Source organism: Cydia amplana, chromosome 7 (assembly GCF_948474715.1).
Source record: "Cydia amplana chromosome 7, ilCydAmpl1.1, whole genome shotgun sequence".
Taxonomy (NCBI): domain Eukaryota; kingdom Metazoa; phylum Arthropoda; class Insecta; order Lepidoptera; family Tortricidae; genus Cydia; species Cydia amplana.
The window spans coordinates 345,114-358,216 of record NC_086075.1 but is presented as its reverse complement, the minus strand read 5'-3'; the positions used below and the strand labels follow the sequence as shown (position 1 = coordinate 358,216).

The 13,103-nt window shown below is 41.0% G+C and overlaps 1 protein-coding gene across 1 annotated transcript in view; it reads left to right on the top strand.

The window, feature by feature from the left end:
• The window catches only part of LOC134649719 (E3 ubiquitin-protein ligase listerin), a 45,040-nt gene that overhangs the window by 8,450 nt on the left and 23,487 nt on the right, over nucleotides 1-13,103 (top strand). The window contains exons 12-20 of the mRNA XM_063504550.1: nucleotides 156-740; nucleotides 977-1,175; nucleotides 2,840-3,021; nucleotides 4,172-4,299; nucleotides 7,429-7,588; nucleotides 9,719-9,906; nucleotides 10,920-11,040; nucleotides 11,968-12,237; nucleotides 12,553-12,758. Coding sequence (XP_063360620.1) covers nucleotides 156-740; nucleotides 977-1,175; nucleotides 2,840-3,021; nucleotides 4,172-4,299; nucleotides 7,429-7,588; nucleotides 9,719-9,906; nucleotides 10,920-11,040; nucleotides 11,968-12,237; nucleotides 12,553-12,758 — 2,039 coding nt within the window. The remainder of the gene's footprint in view (nucleotides 1-155; nucleotides 741-976; nucleotides 1,176-2,839; nucleotides 3,022-4,171; nucleotides 4,300-7,428; nucleotides 7,589-9,718; nucleotides 9,907-10,919; nucleotides 11,041-11,967; nucleotides 12,238-12,552; nucleotides 12,759-13,103) is intronic.

The window sequence follows — 13,103 nt, the reverse complement described above, 5'->3', positions numbered from 1 at the left end:
TAATAGGCTTTGATACACAAATTCGAATTCATTCATCAGAGCGGTATGCACTTTTGCAGCTTGGTGTACATACATGGAACGAATGTTGCTTGACAAATAATTATTTGAAGGTTTCATCATTTTGTACAGTGAGCTTATATTATGTTTTTACTCAGGCTAAGGAAGGTGCTGATAAATACGACCAGCTGGCCCGGAACTTTTGGCAGAACATCGCCTCCACCGTCGTCGCTCAGATCGACAAACTCTCCACCAACCAGAACGACATTACCGCCCTCGTCGACGCCCACATATTATTGCTGCAGACCCTTAAAACTTCTCAGGAAACTAAGAAGCCAAAAAGCATTAAATTCAATGATGAGAAACAAGCAGAGAACGATGACACGGAAGAAACGAGCCAGCAATGTAATGCATCTATCGACGAGAGATACAAACATAACTTAAACAACGTCGTTGAGAAAATCTGTGCACAGTACTTCGAGTACGCTAGCAAAAAACAAGTCGCCAATGCGGTTTTCACTCCATTACTTACGCTACTTATTGAGTTTGATGATAAGAATCTCTTCTTAGCGTTATCAAAACATTTCGACTCGGATACCATCTATGGATTTTACGATAAAACATTAAAAGGATGGTTGGCCGGCGATACCATGCGATGCAAAGCAGCAGTGGATATCGTATTCCTTTTAATGAAACATTTGTCTGAAAAAGAACAGGATGCCCTGCTGGATTCTTTCAAACAGGTCAGTTTTAGCGGTCCTATGCGTGTGCCTTGTGGTACTCCAATGTTTTTTAGCACTTCTATGTACCTAAAGTAGTACTAACTATACTTATGTTTATGTTTTGTATTAGGCACGTGTTCAAAATTATTTTACGTCTATTATATACCATCCTATCAACCGTATTACATAAGAATATCGCAGCTTTTTCGATGATATACAGTATCAAAAGCCTTCCTAAAGTCTACTTGACATTTCAGTTCCCTCCGTCGGTCGTCGAGTGGTGTATCTCTCTGTCTCTCTCGCACCCGCACTGCCGACTACCTGCAGTGCGGCGATGGCTGCGAGGTACTTTAGTAGAAGACAGCTTGGTCGCCGTGTGTAGGAGGATGATTAACGAAGACGACAGCAAGAGCAGGAGTTTGCTGCTCATGTGTTTGGCGACGGATGATGATGGCGGTGAGCATTAACAAAGAAAAAAAAAATACATAGAGTGCTCACTCCATACATCAGTTCAGACTATTAATTTCAGTGTCTACATCTAGCATCGAGTAGCGGAACTATCAGTACTGCTACTTGACAATAGATGTAGCACCGACCGGAAAGTCTTATCTCAACAGCATAAGACTTTCCGGTCGGTGGCTACATCTATTGTCAAGTAGCAGTACTGATAGTTCCGCTACTCGATGCTAGATGCTAATAGTCTTTTTGGTACTAAAACTGATGTATGGAGTGAGCACTCTATGTATTTTTTTCTCTATGGCATTACTTCCCTCCGTTCACATCACATTTTGTCTCAGTTCAAACCTACAAAAACCTGTCAAAAACATCAGCAACTCATTTCAATAACATTTTTGGCGGATTGTAACGTTAGTATGTCATTTGACATATAATATAGTTGTCAGTCGAAACTTTTCACTGCATGGATGCTTATTTATTTATTGTACCTTTTGTTGGCCTGTGCAACAGTTACGCAAAAACTACCCTATTCCCGGCGCCTCGCCAATGATTTAATTTTCCTGTCCCTCCTTTTCCTTTTTCTCTTTGTAACGAAATCTTTACCTATAAAAGATTTAGGGTCGGTTGCACCAAGCTGTTTGTCATCGTTAAAGAGTTCGCTAAATTTTATTGTATGGAAAGTTTCATAGTAAACCGCCGCGGCGCGCCGGGTGACGTTGACCAGTCCGTCAAGCAAAGATGGTGCAACTGGCACTTAGTAACGATTTTCCTACAAAAATAGCTTCCAAAGACTGGCACATGTAGTATGACAATGTTGAAACCGTATATTTTAATTGACCGAAGCGTTGCGAAGGTCTACGTTTTGACTCGGGCGTTTTGCTTTTGTATGTCCGGATGTTCTCCTCTACAGGTCGCAATTCTTAACCGATTTTCGTGAAATTTTGTGACCGAATTCTATGACTAAATAAAAAAAATTTGTCGATCCGGTTTTTGGAAATTTTTCAAAATGGCGGAATCGTGATAGCTCCCGCCTAAACAAATAGTCGTATCGGTATCATAAGAGTTTTTTCTTTTTGAGATATGTTTATAGATTAAATGGCCAAAAATTCAGAAAATTTGTATCGCTGGTTTTGGCGGTATTTAGATATTTAGTTTTTACTTGAGAATGAGTAGCAAAATTTCGTCAGCTTTAGTAAGAACTATAATGGCGTATTTTGCAAACGTTCGCTTTTTTTGTTTGCATCGGCAGGTCCCTGGTTCCATCCCCAGTAATTGTATACTGCTACATAACTTTTTGAATTTTTTTTATACTTAAATTTCGTATAGTTGTTTTTTATTTTATTTTTTTATTTTTAAAAATGAAAAATTTCGTATTTTTTATTTATCAAGCGCGGGTTAAGCGTATTCGTTTAATTTTTGTTTGTAGCTTTATGTAGTTTTTAATTTTTTGTTTATATTACATGTACTATACCTATATTTTAATAAATATTTTTGCCATACATTTATTCAGTTTTAAGCTCTGCTCGCGAGGTCTACAGCTCACAGAGCCACTAGTCTTATGAATTTCTCTAGTACTTCACAGTTTGACTTAATTCACCAATAGATGGCGTTAGTAGTAGCGATTTTGAAAATTTATTATGGTTATTTTTGTGTTTTGTTTACAGAGATAATGATATCGCAATCATCAGTATCAAAGATAATGGAGCTGGTGTGCTCTGCGCTGAGTCCCGCAGCACCGTCGTTAGAACGGCTGGCGGGAGCGGCGGCGGCGCTCGCCAGCGAGTTGGCCGGCTCCGACTGTACCCAGCTGGCTTTGTCTCTATTCCGGCTGCAACTGACTGTACAGGTATGCCTAGATCTTGGAGATTGTGTGGATTTGACTGCTGGGGAAGACTTCGCAAAATTCACTGGACTTTAGAGCAGGTTTTGAGTTGTACAATCTTTATAATATTTAAAACTTTCGCGTATTGAACACATATTAACTCACATTTCTAGACGGGTCTATCGCGAAATTTATTTAATTACCTTTATTTACGACCAGTGAAATCTGTGTCGAAACGTCGGTAAATAATAGTATTTTATGCAACCGTTGTTTAAGAGAGGTCAAAAAAGGCGAGTGGCGTGAGTAACAATTTGAGGCGAAGCCGAAAATTGTTAATAAAGACGCCGCGAGTATTTTTTGACTCAGTTAAACAACGTTGCATACAATACTTTTTCTACGACCAACCACTTACTTTGAAATAAAATTGTAAATTTAACAAATATTTTTAATTCAAGAAGTAGCAAAAATGGAGGGTACTGGCGGGAAAAGAATGAATGAATGAATGAAAATTATGGAATTAAAAAAAAAACATGTCTATGGTTCACTTATTTGTCAGAGATGACATTTAAAATAAGGTTGGCAACACTGTATTTCATTCAATATTTTTTTAAGTGGTCATTACACAATGTATCGTAAAATCGCCAAAAAGATACTGCGTGTATGCACAAATACTTTTTTGGGGAATAGACTAAAGACAAGTCTTGACAACTATAAGATAGGGATTTAAAGGTGTGTGCACGACCCTTTAAATGACAAATAAAAGTACGGGAGTAGAAAAAGGTAATTAAATAAATTTCGCGATAGACCCGTATATAAATGTGAGTTAATATGTGTACAAGCTTTGTTTAGTTTGGGGCTAGGATACTCTGTATACATAAAATGTCATTCAACAGAACTTGCTAACTATGTAAACAAACTGCCATACTAAAATTGACACTGAATGTCAATTTACTAGTAACTTTTGTTTACATAGTTCGCAAGTTCTATTGAATGACACTTTACCATCGCCCACACTGTTAACTGTACATCGGTGGACCTTATGCCTTTTGTAATAAGATCCACCAGTGTACAGTTAAGTGTGTTGTTGTTTGTACTACAAATAAAAACATGTAAACATTCTATTTTAACGTCAACAGGAATTTTATCATTGTAAACAATTAAATGTACGTTTCAGCGTGGCTCCGGTCTCCTAAACGTGGAGACGTGGTGCGAAGTGCGCAGCGCGTGGCAGGACGCGGGCGGCGGCCGACAACAGTTCAGGGCTCAAGCGACGCGGGCCGCTACACAGGAACTTGTTCACGGGTATAGTTTGTAGCTTTCTAATAGACCCCGAAGGCTAATCCTATTGTCTATTGTTAAGAAAAACCGCACGTGCTACTTACCTGCAAAAAAGGGTCCTAATTATTCTATTTGGCACCTGAGCGCGGGCTAGTCCGACGCTCAAAAAACCAGTGTAGGTGCGCTCTCCGATAACGCGCCTCTGTTACGCATCTCGATGACACATTTTAGACTGGTTCTGTAGCGTTCGACTCGCCGGCACTCAGTAACCGAAGTACCGATTTTTTATGCAGGTGGTTGTGGCACGTGGCACGAGCGGTTTTTTAACCGACTTCCAAATCTCAAAGAAGGAGGTTATCAATTCGGTTGTATGTTTTATTTTTTATTTTTTTTATGTTTGTTACTCCATATCTCCGTCATTACTGGACCGATTTTGAAAATTCTTTTTTTGATTGTATGTATATGCATACAGATTGGTCCCGTTTTTGTCAAAACCCAGTTCTGATGATGGGATCCATGAGGAATCGAGGGAACTCCTCAAATCTTAAAGGCATACATATAGTGATTTTTGTGTTTTATCAACAAATCAAGCATGACAGAAGAAGAAACGTGACATTTGATGAAGTGGAACTGCTGATGATGATCAGAACAGAACTCTTCAACTACGCATAGTTCACGTTTGGCGATTTGTCCTCTTCGTTATGTTTGTTAAGCAAGTTTAGTTTTTAAGCCACATTTTTGTCAAGCTCGAGTTCTGATGATGGGATCCATGAGGAATCGAGGGAACTCCTCAAATCTTAAAGGTGTGCGTATAGAGATTTTTGTATTTTCATCAGAAAATCAAGCATTTTTATTAAAAACTGTCGCATTTGATGAAGTGGAACTGCTGATGATATCAGAACAGAACTCTTCAACGACCCATAGTTCACGTTTGGCGATTTGTCCTCTTCGTTATGTTTGTTAAGCAAGTTTAGTTTTTAAGCCACATTTCTGTCAAGCTCGAGTTCTGATGATGAGATCCATAAGGACTCGAGGGAACTCCTCAAATCTTAAAGGCATACATATAGTGATTGTTGTGTTTTAATCAACAAATCAAGCATATACCTACATTTAAAAAGTAACATTTGAGGAAGTGTAACTGCTGATGATGACCAGAACGAAACTCTTTAACGACGCATAGCTCGCGTTTGGCGTTTTTTTCTTTTCGTTATGTTTGTTAAGCAAGTTAGGTTTTTAAGCCATATTTATGTCAAGCTCAAGTTCTGAACATGGGATCCATGAGAAATCGAGGGAACTCCTCAAATCTTAAAGGCACACGTATAGAATTTTCTGTATTTTCATCATAAAATAAAGCATTAACATTAAAAACTGTTGCATTTGATGAACTGGAACTGCTGATGATGATCAGAACAGAACTCTTCAACGACGCATAGTACATGTTTGGTGATTTCGAATTTCGACTTTGACTTGGACTGGGACCCGGACTCGGATCCAGATCCGGACTCGTACCCGGATCCGGTTCGGACCCGGACCCGGACCTGGACTCGGATTCGGACTCGGACCTGGACTAGACCCGGACTCGGACCCGGACTCGGACACAGACCCGGACCTTGACCCGGAAAACCACTATGATACCTAAACTAAATAAACCACTATGATTACCTACCATAAAATGTAGGTATAAAGTATGATGAGGCCAAACCCCTCTCGCTCAAACCCCCGTACACCGCACCGCATGCGCCGTTAAGTGGGTTAGGTTAGGTTAAATTTGAACTGCTATCCTCACAGAACCGAACAAAAGTGGGTTAGGTTAGGTTAGAACTGCGAGCCTTACAGAAACGAAATGCTTCCTTTTCTACATAGCGCACCATCTACAATAATCTTTCACCGGGCCGCATAGAAGTCGGTTTTTTTTTCTTAAAAATTATCTTAACAATAGACAATAGGATTAGCCTTCGGGGTCTATTAGAAAGCTACAAACTATAAGTGGCACGGCGAGCCGCAATCATTCATGCTGCAATCACTTTATGAATTAATTCCGTTCATAATGAATGCCATGAGATTTTGCAACTCGCTCTAGGTATCTAAAAAATAGTTTTTGGTAGAGGCAAACATCACTTGCGGCTCATCGAGACTTTTAACTGGTTACTTCTACTGCGGTTGAAGTATACGTGTGTGGCTGAATACCGAAAGAACGAATCTTTATTTCTCTCGTTTACAGTAGGCCGTTGAGGACAGGGCAGTAATCAGGAACGTGGATACTGTAAACGCCATCCTGCTCATACCGTAGGTTGCCGTCAGAGGCAGTTTTTCAGACGACTGTCACAGGACCAGCGGCAATTAGCAAGAACAATGGGTGTTTTCTCTATTTCCGTAAGAACATGCGCGTGCTTCGGGCGTTACTTTTAATGGTCAGGCCCGGGTGTCACAATTAATGTAACAATACCTATTTGGGAGACCGAGTTTTGCTCGGAAACCATGTGAATCTCAAAAATGTGCGTTTTCCCAGTGATAAGACCTAGCTAGATCGATCTTTCGCACCCGAAAACCCCCAAATAGCAAATTTCATCGAAATCGTTAGAGCCGTTTCCGAGGTCCCCGAAATATGAAATTGTTCGTTTAAAGGTATAAGATATATTTTGAAGAACCTCTCCATCTTTGCTGTACATAGACTAGGAATCCTCTAGACTGAGTTTAGAGCAATTATTTCATGAAACCGATGCTGCCAAAAATACGGGGGTGCGGGGGGACGAGGTGAGCGAATCCCGTGCTGCGATCGGTCCGTTCAAAGACACAGACCAATCACGGCACGGGATTGACTCGAAGATGGAGTAAAACTACCGTATAAGTGGCAGAGGGGGTCAGGGATCGGATACCGGTATTTTTTGCATGGGAACGGAAACGGAAACGGTATTTTTTCGTTCTTTGCTAATTACTTCATTTCTAATTGGGCAATCAAATAATACGAAGTCGTAACCTAAAAACACAACTGAGTCCTACATTTCGAGTATAAAATAATTCGAAAAATATGGTTATTTCTAAGTTTTTGAAAAAAACCGGTTCCGATCCCTGGAGGGGGTAGCGTTACTATGCTCAGTCTAGAGGATTCCTTAGTCTATGTTGCTGTATAATGGGTGGATCAATGTCTCCCAGCTCGGAGTCCCTAGACGTGCAGAGGGTCGAGCACATAGCCTCGCTGTGCCCGTACCTGCTGCCCCAGTTCGGCGACTCGCAGCTGCCCGGCGACACGGGGGACGTCGCGGCGCTTCTTAAACAACTGTTCCGCTTTGAGACACGAGAGGATTCTGTAGAGGTAACACTTTAGTAGAATTCATTTTAGATTTGGTTGAAATTCATTATTTCTAGACATTATTTGACGACCGGTCTGGCCTAGTGGGTAGTGACCCTGCCTGTGAAGCCGCGGTCCTGGGTTCGAATCCCAGTAAGGGCATTTATTTGTGCGATGAGCACAGATATTTGTTCCTGAGTCATGGTTGTTTTCTATGTATTTAAGTATTTGTATATTATATATATCGTTGTCTGAGTACCCACAACACAAGCCTAGAGCTTACCGTGGGGCTTAGTCAATTTGTGTAAAATGTCCTCTAATATTTATTACTCATTTATTTATCTTTCCTCTTACGTTAGGTTATTTATAATATGAATATAAAAGTAAAATATAAAAACACTTACAAAACAATAAAAAATACATATAAACACATTATAAAAAACCTAACCTAGAATGCCGCCGGCAGCGGGGCAGGGCCCAAGCTACCGGTGGTCAGGGCCGCAGAGAGAGGAACCGGCGGACTATCCGCGCCGTGTCCAAGATCACCGCCTTCTGCATCTGGCCCTTGATCCAACCACCTAGCGAGAGTCTCTCAAGATGTTGGTCGAGACTCTTCGCTATTAGACCGTTCGCTGAAACAACTATCGGGACAATGATCGTCGAGTCAACATCCCACATGGCGGTTATCTCGTGAGCCAAGTCTAGGTACTTACTGGACTTGTCCTTCTCGGCTTTCACGAGATTCTCATCATGGGGGATGGTGATGTCAACGAGCACGGCCCGGCGTTGCGCTCGATCTATTATCACAATATCAGGCTTATTGGCTACAATAGTCCTGTCAGTGATAATAGATCGATCCCAATAGAGCGTGGCACGACCATTCTCAAGAACTGGCACAGGTGAATACTTGTAGTACGGTACTTCGCGGTCCACAAGACCGTATAGAAGAGCAAGCTGTTGGTGAATAATCCTGGCTACGAGATTATGTCTGTGCAAGTACTCGCCGTTAGCAAGATGAGAACAACCGGAAATAATATGCCTGAGTGACTCTCCGGGACGGCGGCATGCCCGACAAATGTCGGCCGTACCGTCCTTCAGGATATATTTCCGATAGTTGTTCGTCATCATTACTTCGTCCGCAATTGCACAGGCAAAACCCTCGGTTTCTCCGAAGAGGTCCCCGAATCGTAGCCAGTTCACCGACGCGAGCAGGTCCACATCGGGTCCCGTGAGGGCCTTGTAGAACCGCCCGTGTAGCACCTTACTCTCCCATGCCGCCTTGCGATCCGCAGTACTTAGTACCACAGGTTTGCGCCAGTTCTCGTTTGCCAAGGAGAGCGGCGTGAGGTTCCTGTCTACTGCCACCACATCACGATGCATCCCACACTCGTTGTTAAGGAAATAATTCCTGAGATTGTACACCTCGCGGTTGTGGAGATCCTTGGCGTTTAGGAAGCCTCGGCCTCCACATTTCCGTGGGATGTACAATCTCATAACTGACGAGCGTGGGTGTAGCATGCGATGTGCGGTAAGCAGTGATCGGACCCTCCGATCCAGGGCGTCCAGCTCGGTCTGAGTCCACCTTAGTATGCCAAAGGAGTATGTGAGTAGGGGCATTACCCAGGCGTTGAAGGCGCGCACTTTGTTGCCTCCTGACAAAAGACTGTTAAGGACTTTTGTGAGCCGACTGAAAAAGCGCTCCTTCACCGACCGTCTAATACCTTCGTCCTCAATACCCAACGACTGTGACATACCAAGGTATTTATAGGTTTCTGATTCAGAGATATTTATTATTATTATTATATTATTATTATTTTGGGAGGATCAACTATATCTTGTTGTTATTCTGTCCGGTCAGCCAAGAGACAATAGTAGGATAGTTTGTACACCACCTTCTTCTGACACGCTTGGTAGACGAGACTCTACGGAAAGGGTTTCTAAGTATCACAAAAAAGCGTGTTTGGTGTAATTTCACTATTTATTTAAAACGACAGCTACCCTGTGGACAAATTGACACCATCCGTTTCTTGGGAAGATTTCGATATCTGGATTCATTGATTTTTTTCATATCCAAGAAAATGAGATTATCGCTTTTGTTTCAAAAATAAAGTCACTCTGTTAAGGTAAACTTTTGAACCTCCATTTGTCTTTCAGGTGTTCGCCCTCAGACACGACTGTATCCACTCCAACCTGAACTGTCCCCTGGACGACACGGACGCCATTAGGACCGTGATCCAGCAGTCAGGGGACTCATCACCAGAATTGGACAAAAAGGAGGCTATTGCTTATATGAACAAGGTTGTTTTTCGCGCGGCGCTGCTACGGACACTCATCTTACACAGGTAATTCAACTACATTGATCAAGTTAACTACTATTAAATAATAGAGGGTATTTGACTGTATTTAAAATAAAATATTTTACTTCATGCATGAAATAAAGCGTCAGATAATTATTAGAAAAACATAGATAGCAGTTATTTTTCACATCACAAGTTCTATTTAATAAATCGGATTGTAATATAAAAAGTAGGTGAGTTGACCGTGACGTCACTGTGTAATGTTTAATATAAATTCCATATTAGCAAATCGTTTTGACAGTTTTAAAAAAGAAGCTGATTTGACTAGTAGGAGAATACCCTATTAAAGCTTTGGATTCCTCCGAAAACGGTGCCGTCATATGACGGCCGTCATATAGCGGCCGCAAAAGACGGCCGTCTTTACGGTGGCGACATGTGGAAAGTACCACGGCGTCATAACACACCGTCAGCCACCCAGGTCAAAGCGGCAAATTTGAAAAATGTAGGCGAGATGGGATAACGTCCCATAGAAAATTTTAATTTCGCGCCTTTTCCTACTGACAAGAGTTGCTTGATCATCTATAATTTACTTGGAGGATGAAATATCATTAGAAGAGGAAAATAATCGTAGTACGGAATTATTTATTCAAATCTAGTGTCATTTATTCAAAATGGCGTCACCGCTATCTAATAAAACGTTCACGAAACTATCGACAAGGTCATGACGGCCGTCATCTTACGTTACGTTGACAATCAACGTAACGTAACGCCGTCTAGGAAACCGCGCCATCTTGTTTACATAGACAACGTTCTAGTGACGTCAGTCAACGCTATATAGCGGCCGTAATATGACGGCACCGTTTTCGGAGGAATCCAAAGCTTAAGCAAAGAATACTAAGAAGAAGCGTAATAAAATATACCCGGTCGTACTATAAAGAAAATTAATGTAGTTTTTTCTTTGCTGCATAATACGCTTTTCGATCAGATCAGGATACGCATTTTTGCGTGTTCCCTTCAAAATCAGTGAAAATCTAATTGTGATTATATATTTTGATCAGGAATGAGGATGAGCAGGCGTGGGGCGAGGAATTGTTTAAAAACGAATACATATTGGAAGAGTTAGCGCGCGTCCTGCACGACTACGCGGTCGTGAGCGCGCTGTTTGACGGATACGCTTTTGTAAGTATTTCTGTAGATGAGCGTTTTCCAAAAAAATGTACATTTCATTCATGTCTTCAAAATATTGACTTTTTGGGCTCGCTTTACTCAGAATCATTTGTATCACGCCTCATACATGAAAAAATGTGTCGCAAAATTTTGTATGAAAAATCATTTTTCCAGTGCGTCACGTTCATACAAATAAAAAGATTATTCATACAAAAATGTGACGATCTGGAAAGGAAATCTTAGGACACATTTTTTCATGTATGAGGCGTGAATGTACAAATGATTCTGAGTAAAATGAGCCCAAGAAGACAATATTTTGAAGACATGAATGGAATGTACATTTTTTTTTGGAAAACGCTCAGATATTAGATCGTTTCTGTACCTCTCATTTGTTTGGACACATTTTTTATGAAGTATTAAAAATGTTTTGCAAACCACAGGTGTAACTTGAAGATTTTGCATGTTATGTCTGTGGTTAGCTATAGACAGAGTGTTTCGCGTAATCTTTACACTATTAAAATATGATTTTTGCATTATATTCATGGGGTTTTTAGAAAAAAAGTGTATCGTTTACTACTTTTGTCAAAAACTTACTATTTTAGGGTTATTTCGACTCAGAATCATGAGGAGGATTGATCAAAAACAAGAAAAAAGTATTCCAAGTTATTTATACAAAATTTAGGTAAGTATCATTATTGTGACGGTCTATACAAAATCTAAACGAGTATGCGTCATAGAACAAAAAAAGATTCAGAAGAGATTTTTTAGAAATAATATAGATTTTGCGAAAAAAAGAAAATGGCACACTTTCGCTGAAATGCAATGCCATCAAGGGCACAAGGGCAGTATTGTGGATAGTATCCACTGGATACTGTAGAGTGAAGGTATTATTATATTTGTGTTAAAAACAAAAAATCTAAGTCAAATAATATTTTCCAGTGGCCCAGTTTCGAGATCATCAGCGTCGCCAAACAGCACCTAACTAGCATCATCGACGCCATCACCTCAGACATGACGTCACACTTCCCTCTACTGAACCACTTAACTCAGCGGGCTGCCACGGAGGGGTACTACTGGAGCTTTGCTAAAGTCATTTTGGAGGAGAAGCTTAGAGAGAGAGGGAGGGAAAACCGGGGGAGCGGGATGGCGAGTCATGGCGTGAAGTTAGAAGAAATTGTCACTGGAAATGGATTTTTCCATACGCTTCAGGTATTACTCTTAAGTTTTTATGAATAGTAACCACAGCAAATAACTCGCAGTAGATATAACTGTGTTTATTTAATTTTATTTGTAATTAGTTTCTTAAATTGCCTAAACCTATTTAAAACAACCACCACAATTGGAATAAAGTTTCTTAAATAAAGCAGGGACAGACGGGCAGCGAGAAGCGACTTTATTTTATACTATGTGGTGGTAATATAATGTGTAGTAAACGAAAGAGATACTACTAAATTACGCACACCCAACCACAAAATGTATCACCAGGTTTAACCAACTATGTATTAACATTTTATTTGTCTGTAGGCGGAATCTAGATCATCACCGGACTCGCTAGCGCCTCTCCGCGCGAAATACCTGGTGATGCTCCGCAGCTTCTATCTCGCTCACGCACACGAGCCGGGTGTCATCGACGCCACATTCATCAGTGAGGCGGCTGCGGGCGTCGCCACCGACGCTTCTGTTATAGTCAACGCTTATTATAGGCATCAGCATACTATGCTTTATGAAAGGTGACAAAATATATTATTAACTAATTATTACGGCTTAGCGACCAAAAGAGGATCTTGGCATCAGAAACGAGAGCACACAACTTTTCCCGATCCTGCGCCGTTTCCTGCCAACTATCTTCAAGCTGACGCATATTATCCACTTCCACACTGTCTCCCCAGCAGTATCTGGGCTGAGAAAATATATTATTAACTTATTTAAATCAAACCCTCGCCTCGAGTTTCTAAACGGCCTCGCTTCCCTCGTCCGTTAATATGTGACACTGAGTTGTATATTCTCTGCTTCCTGGCATGCCCAAAGAGAGACCTTGCGTCGCGAGTTACATTGTTATACACCAAAGAAAACAC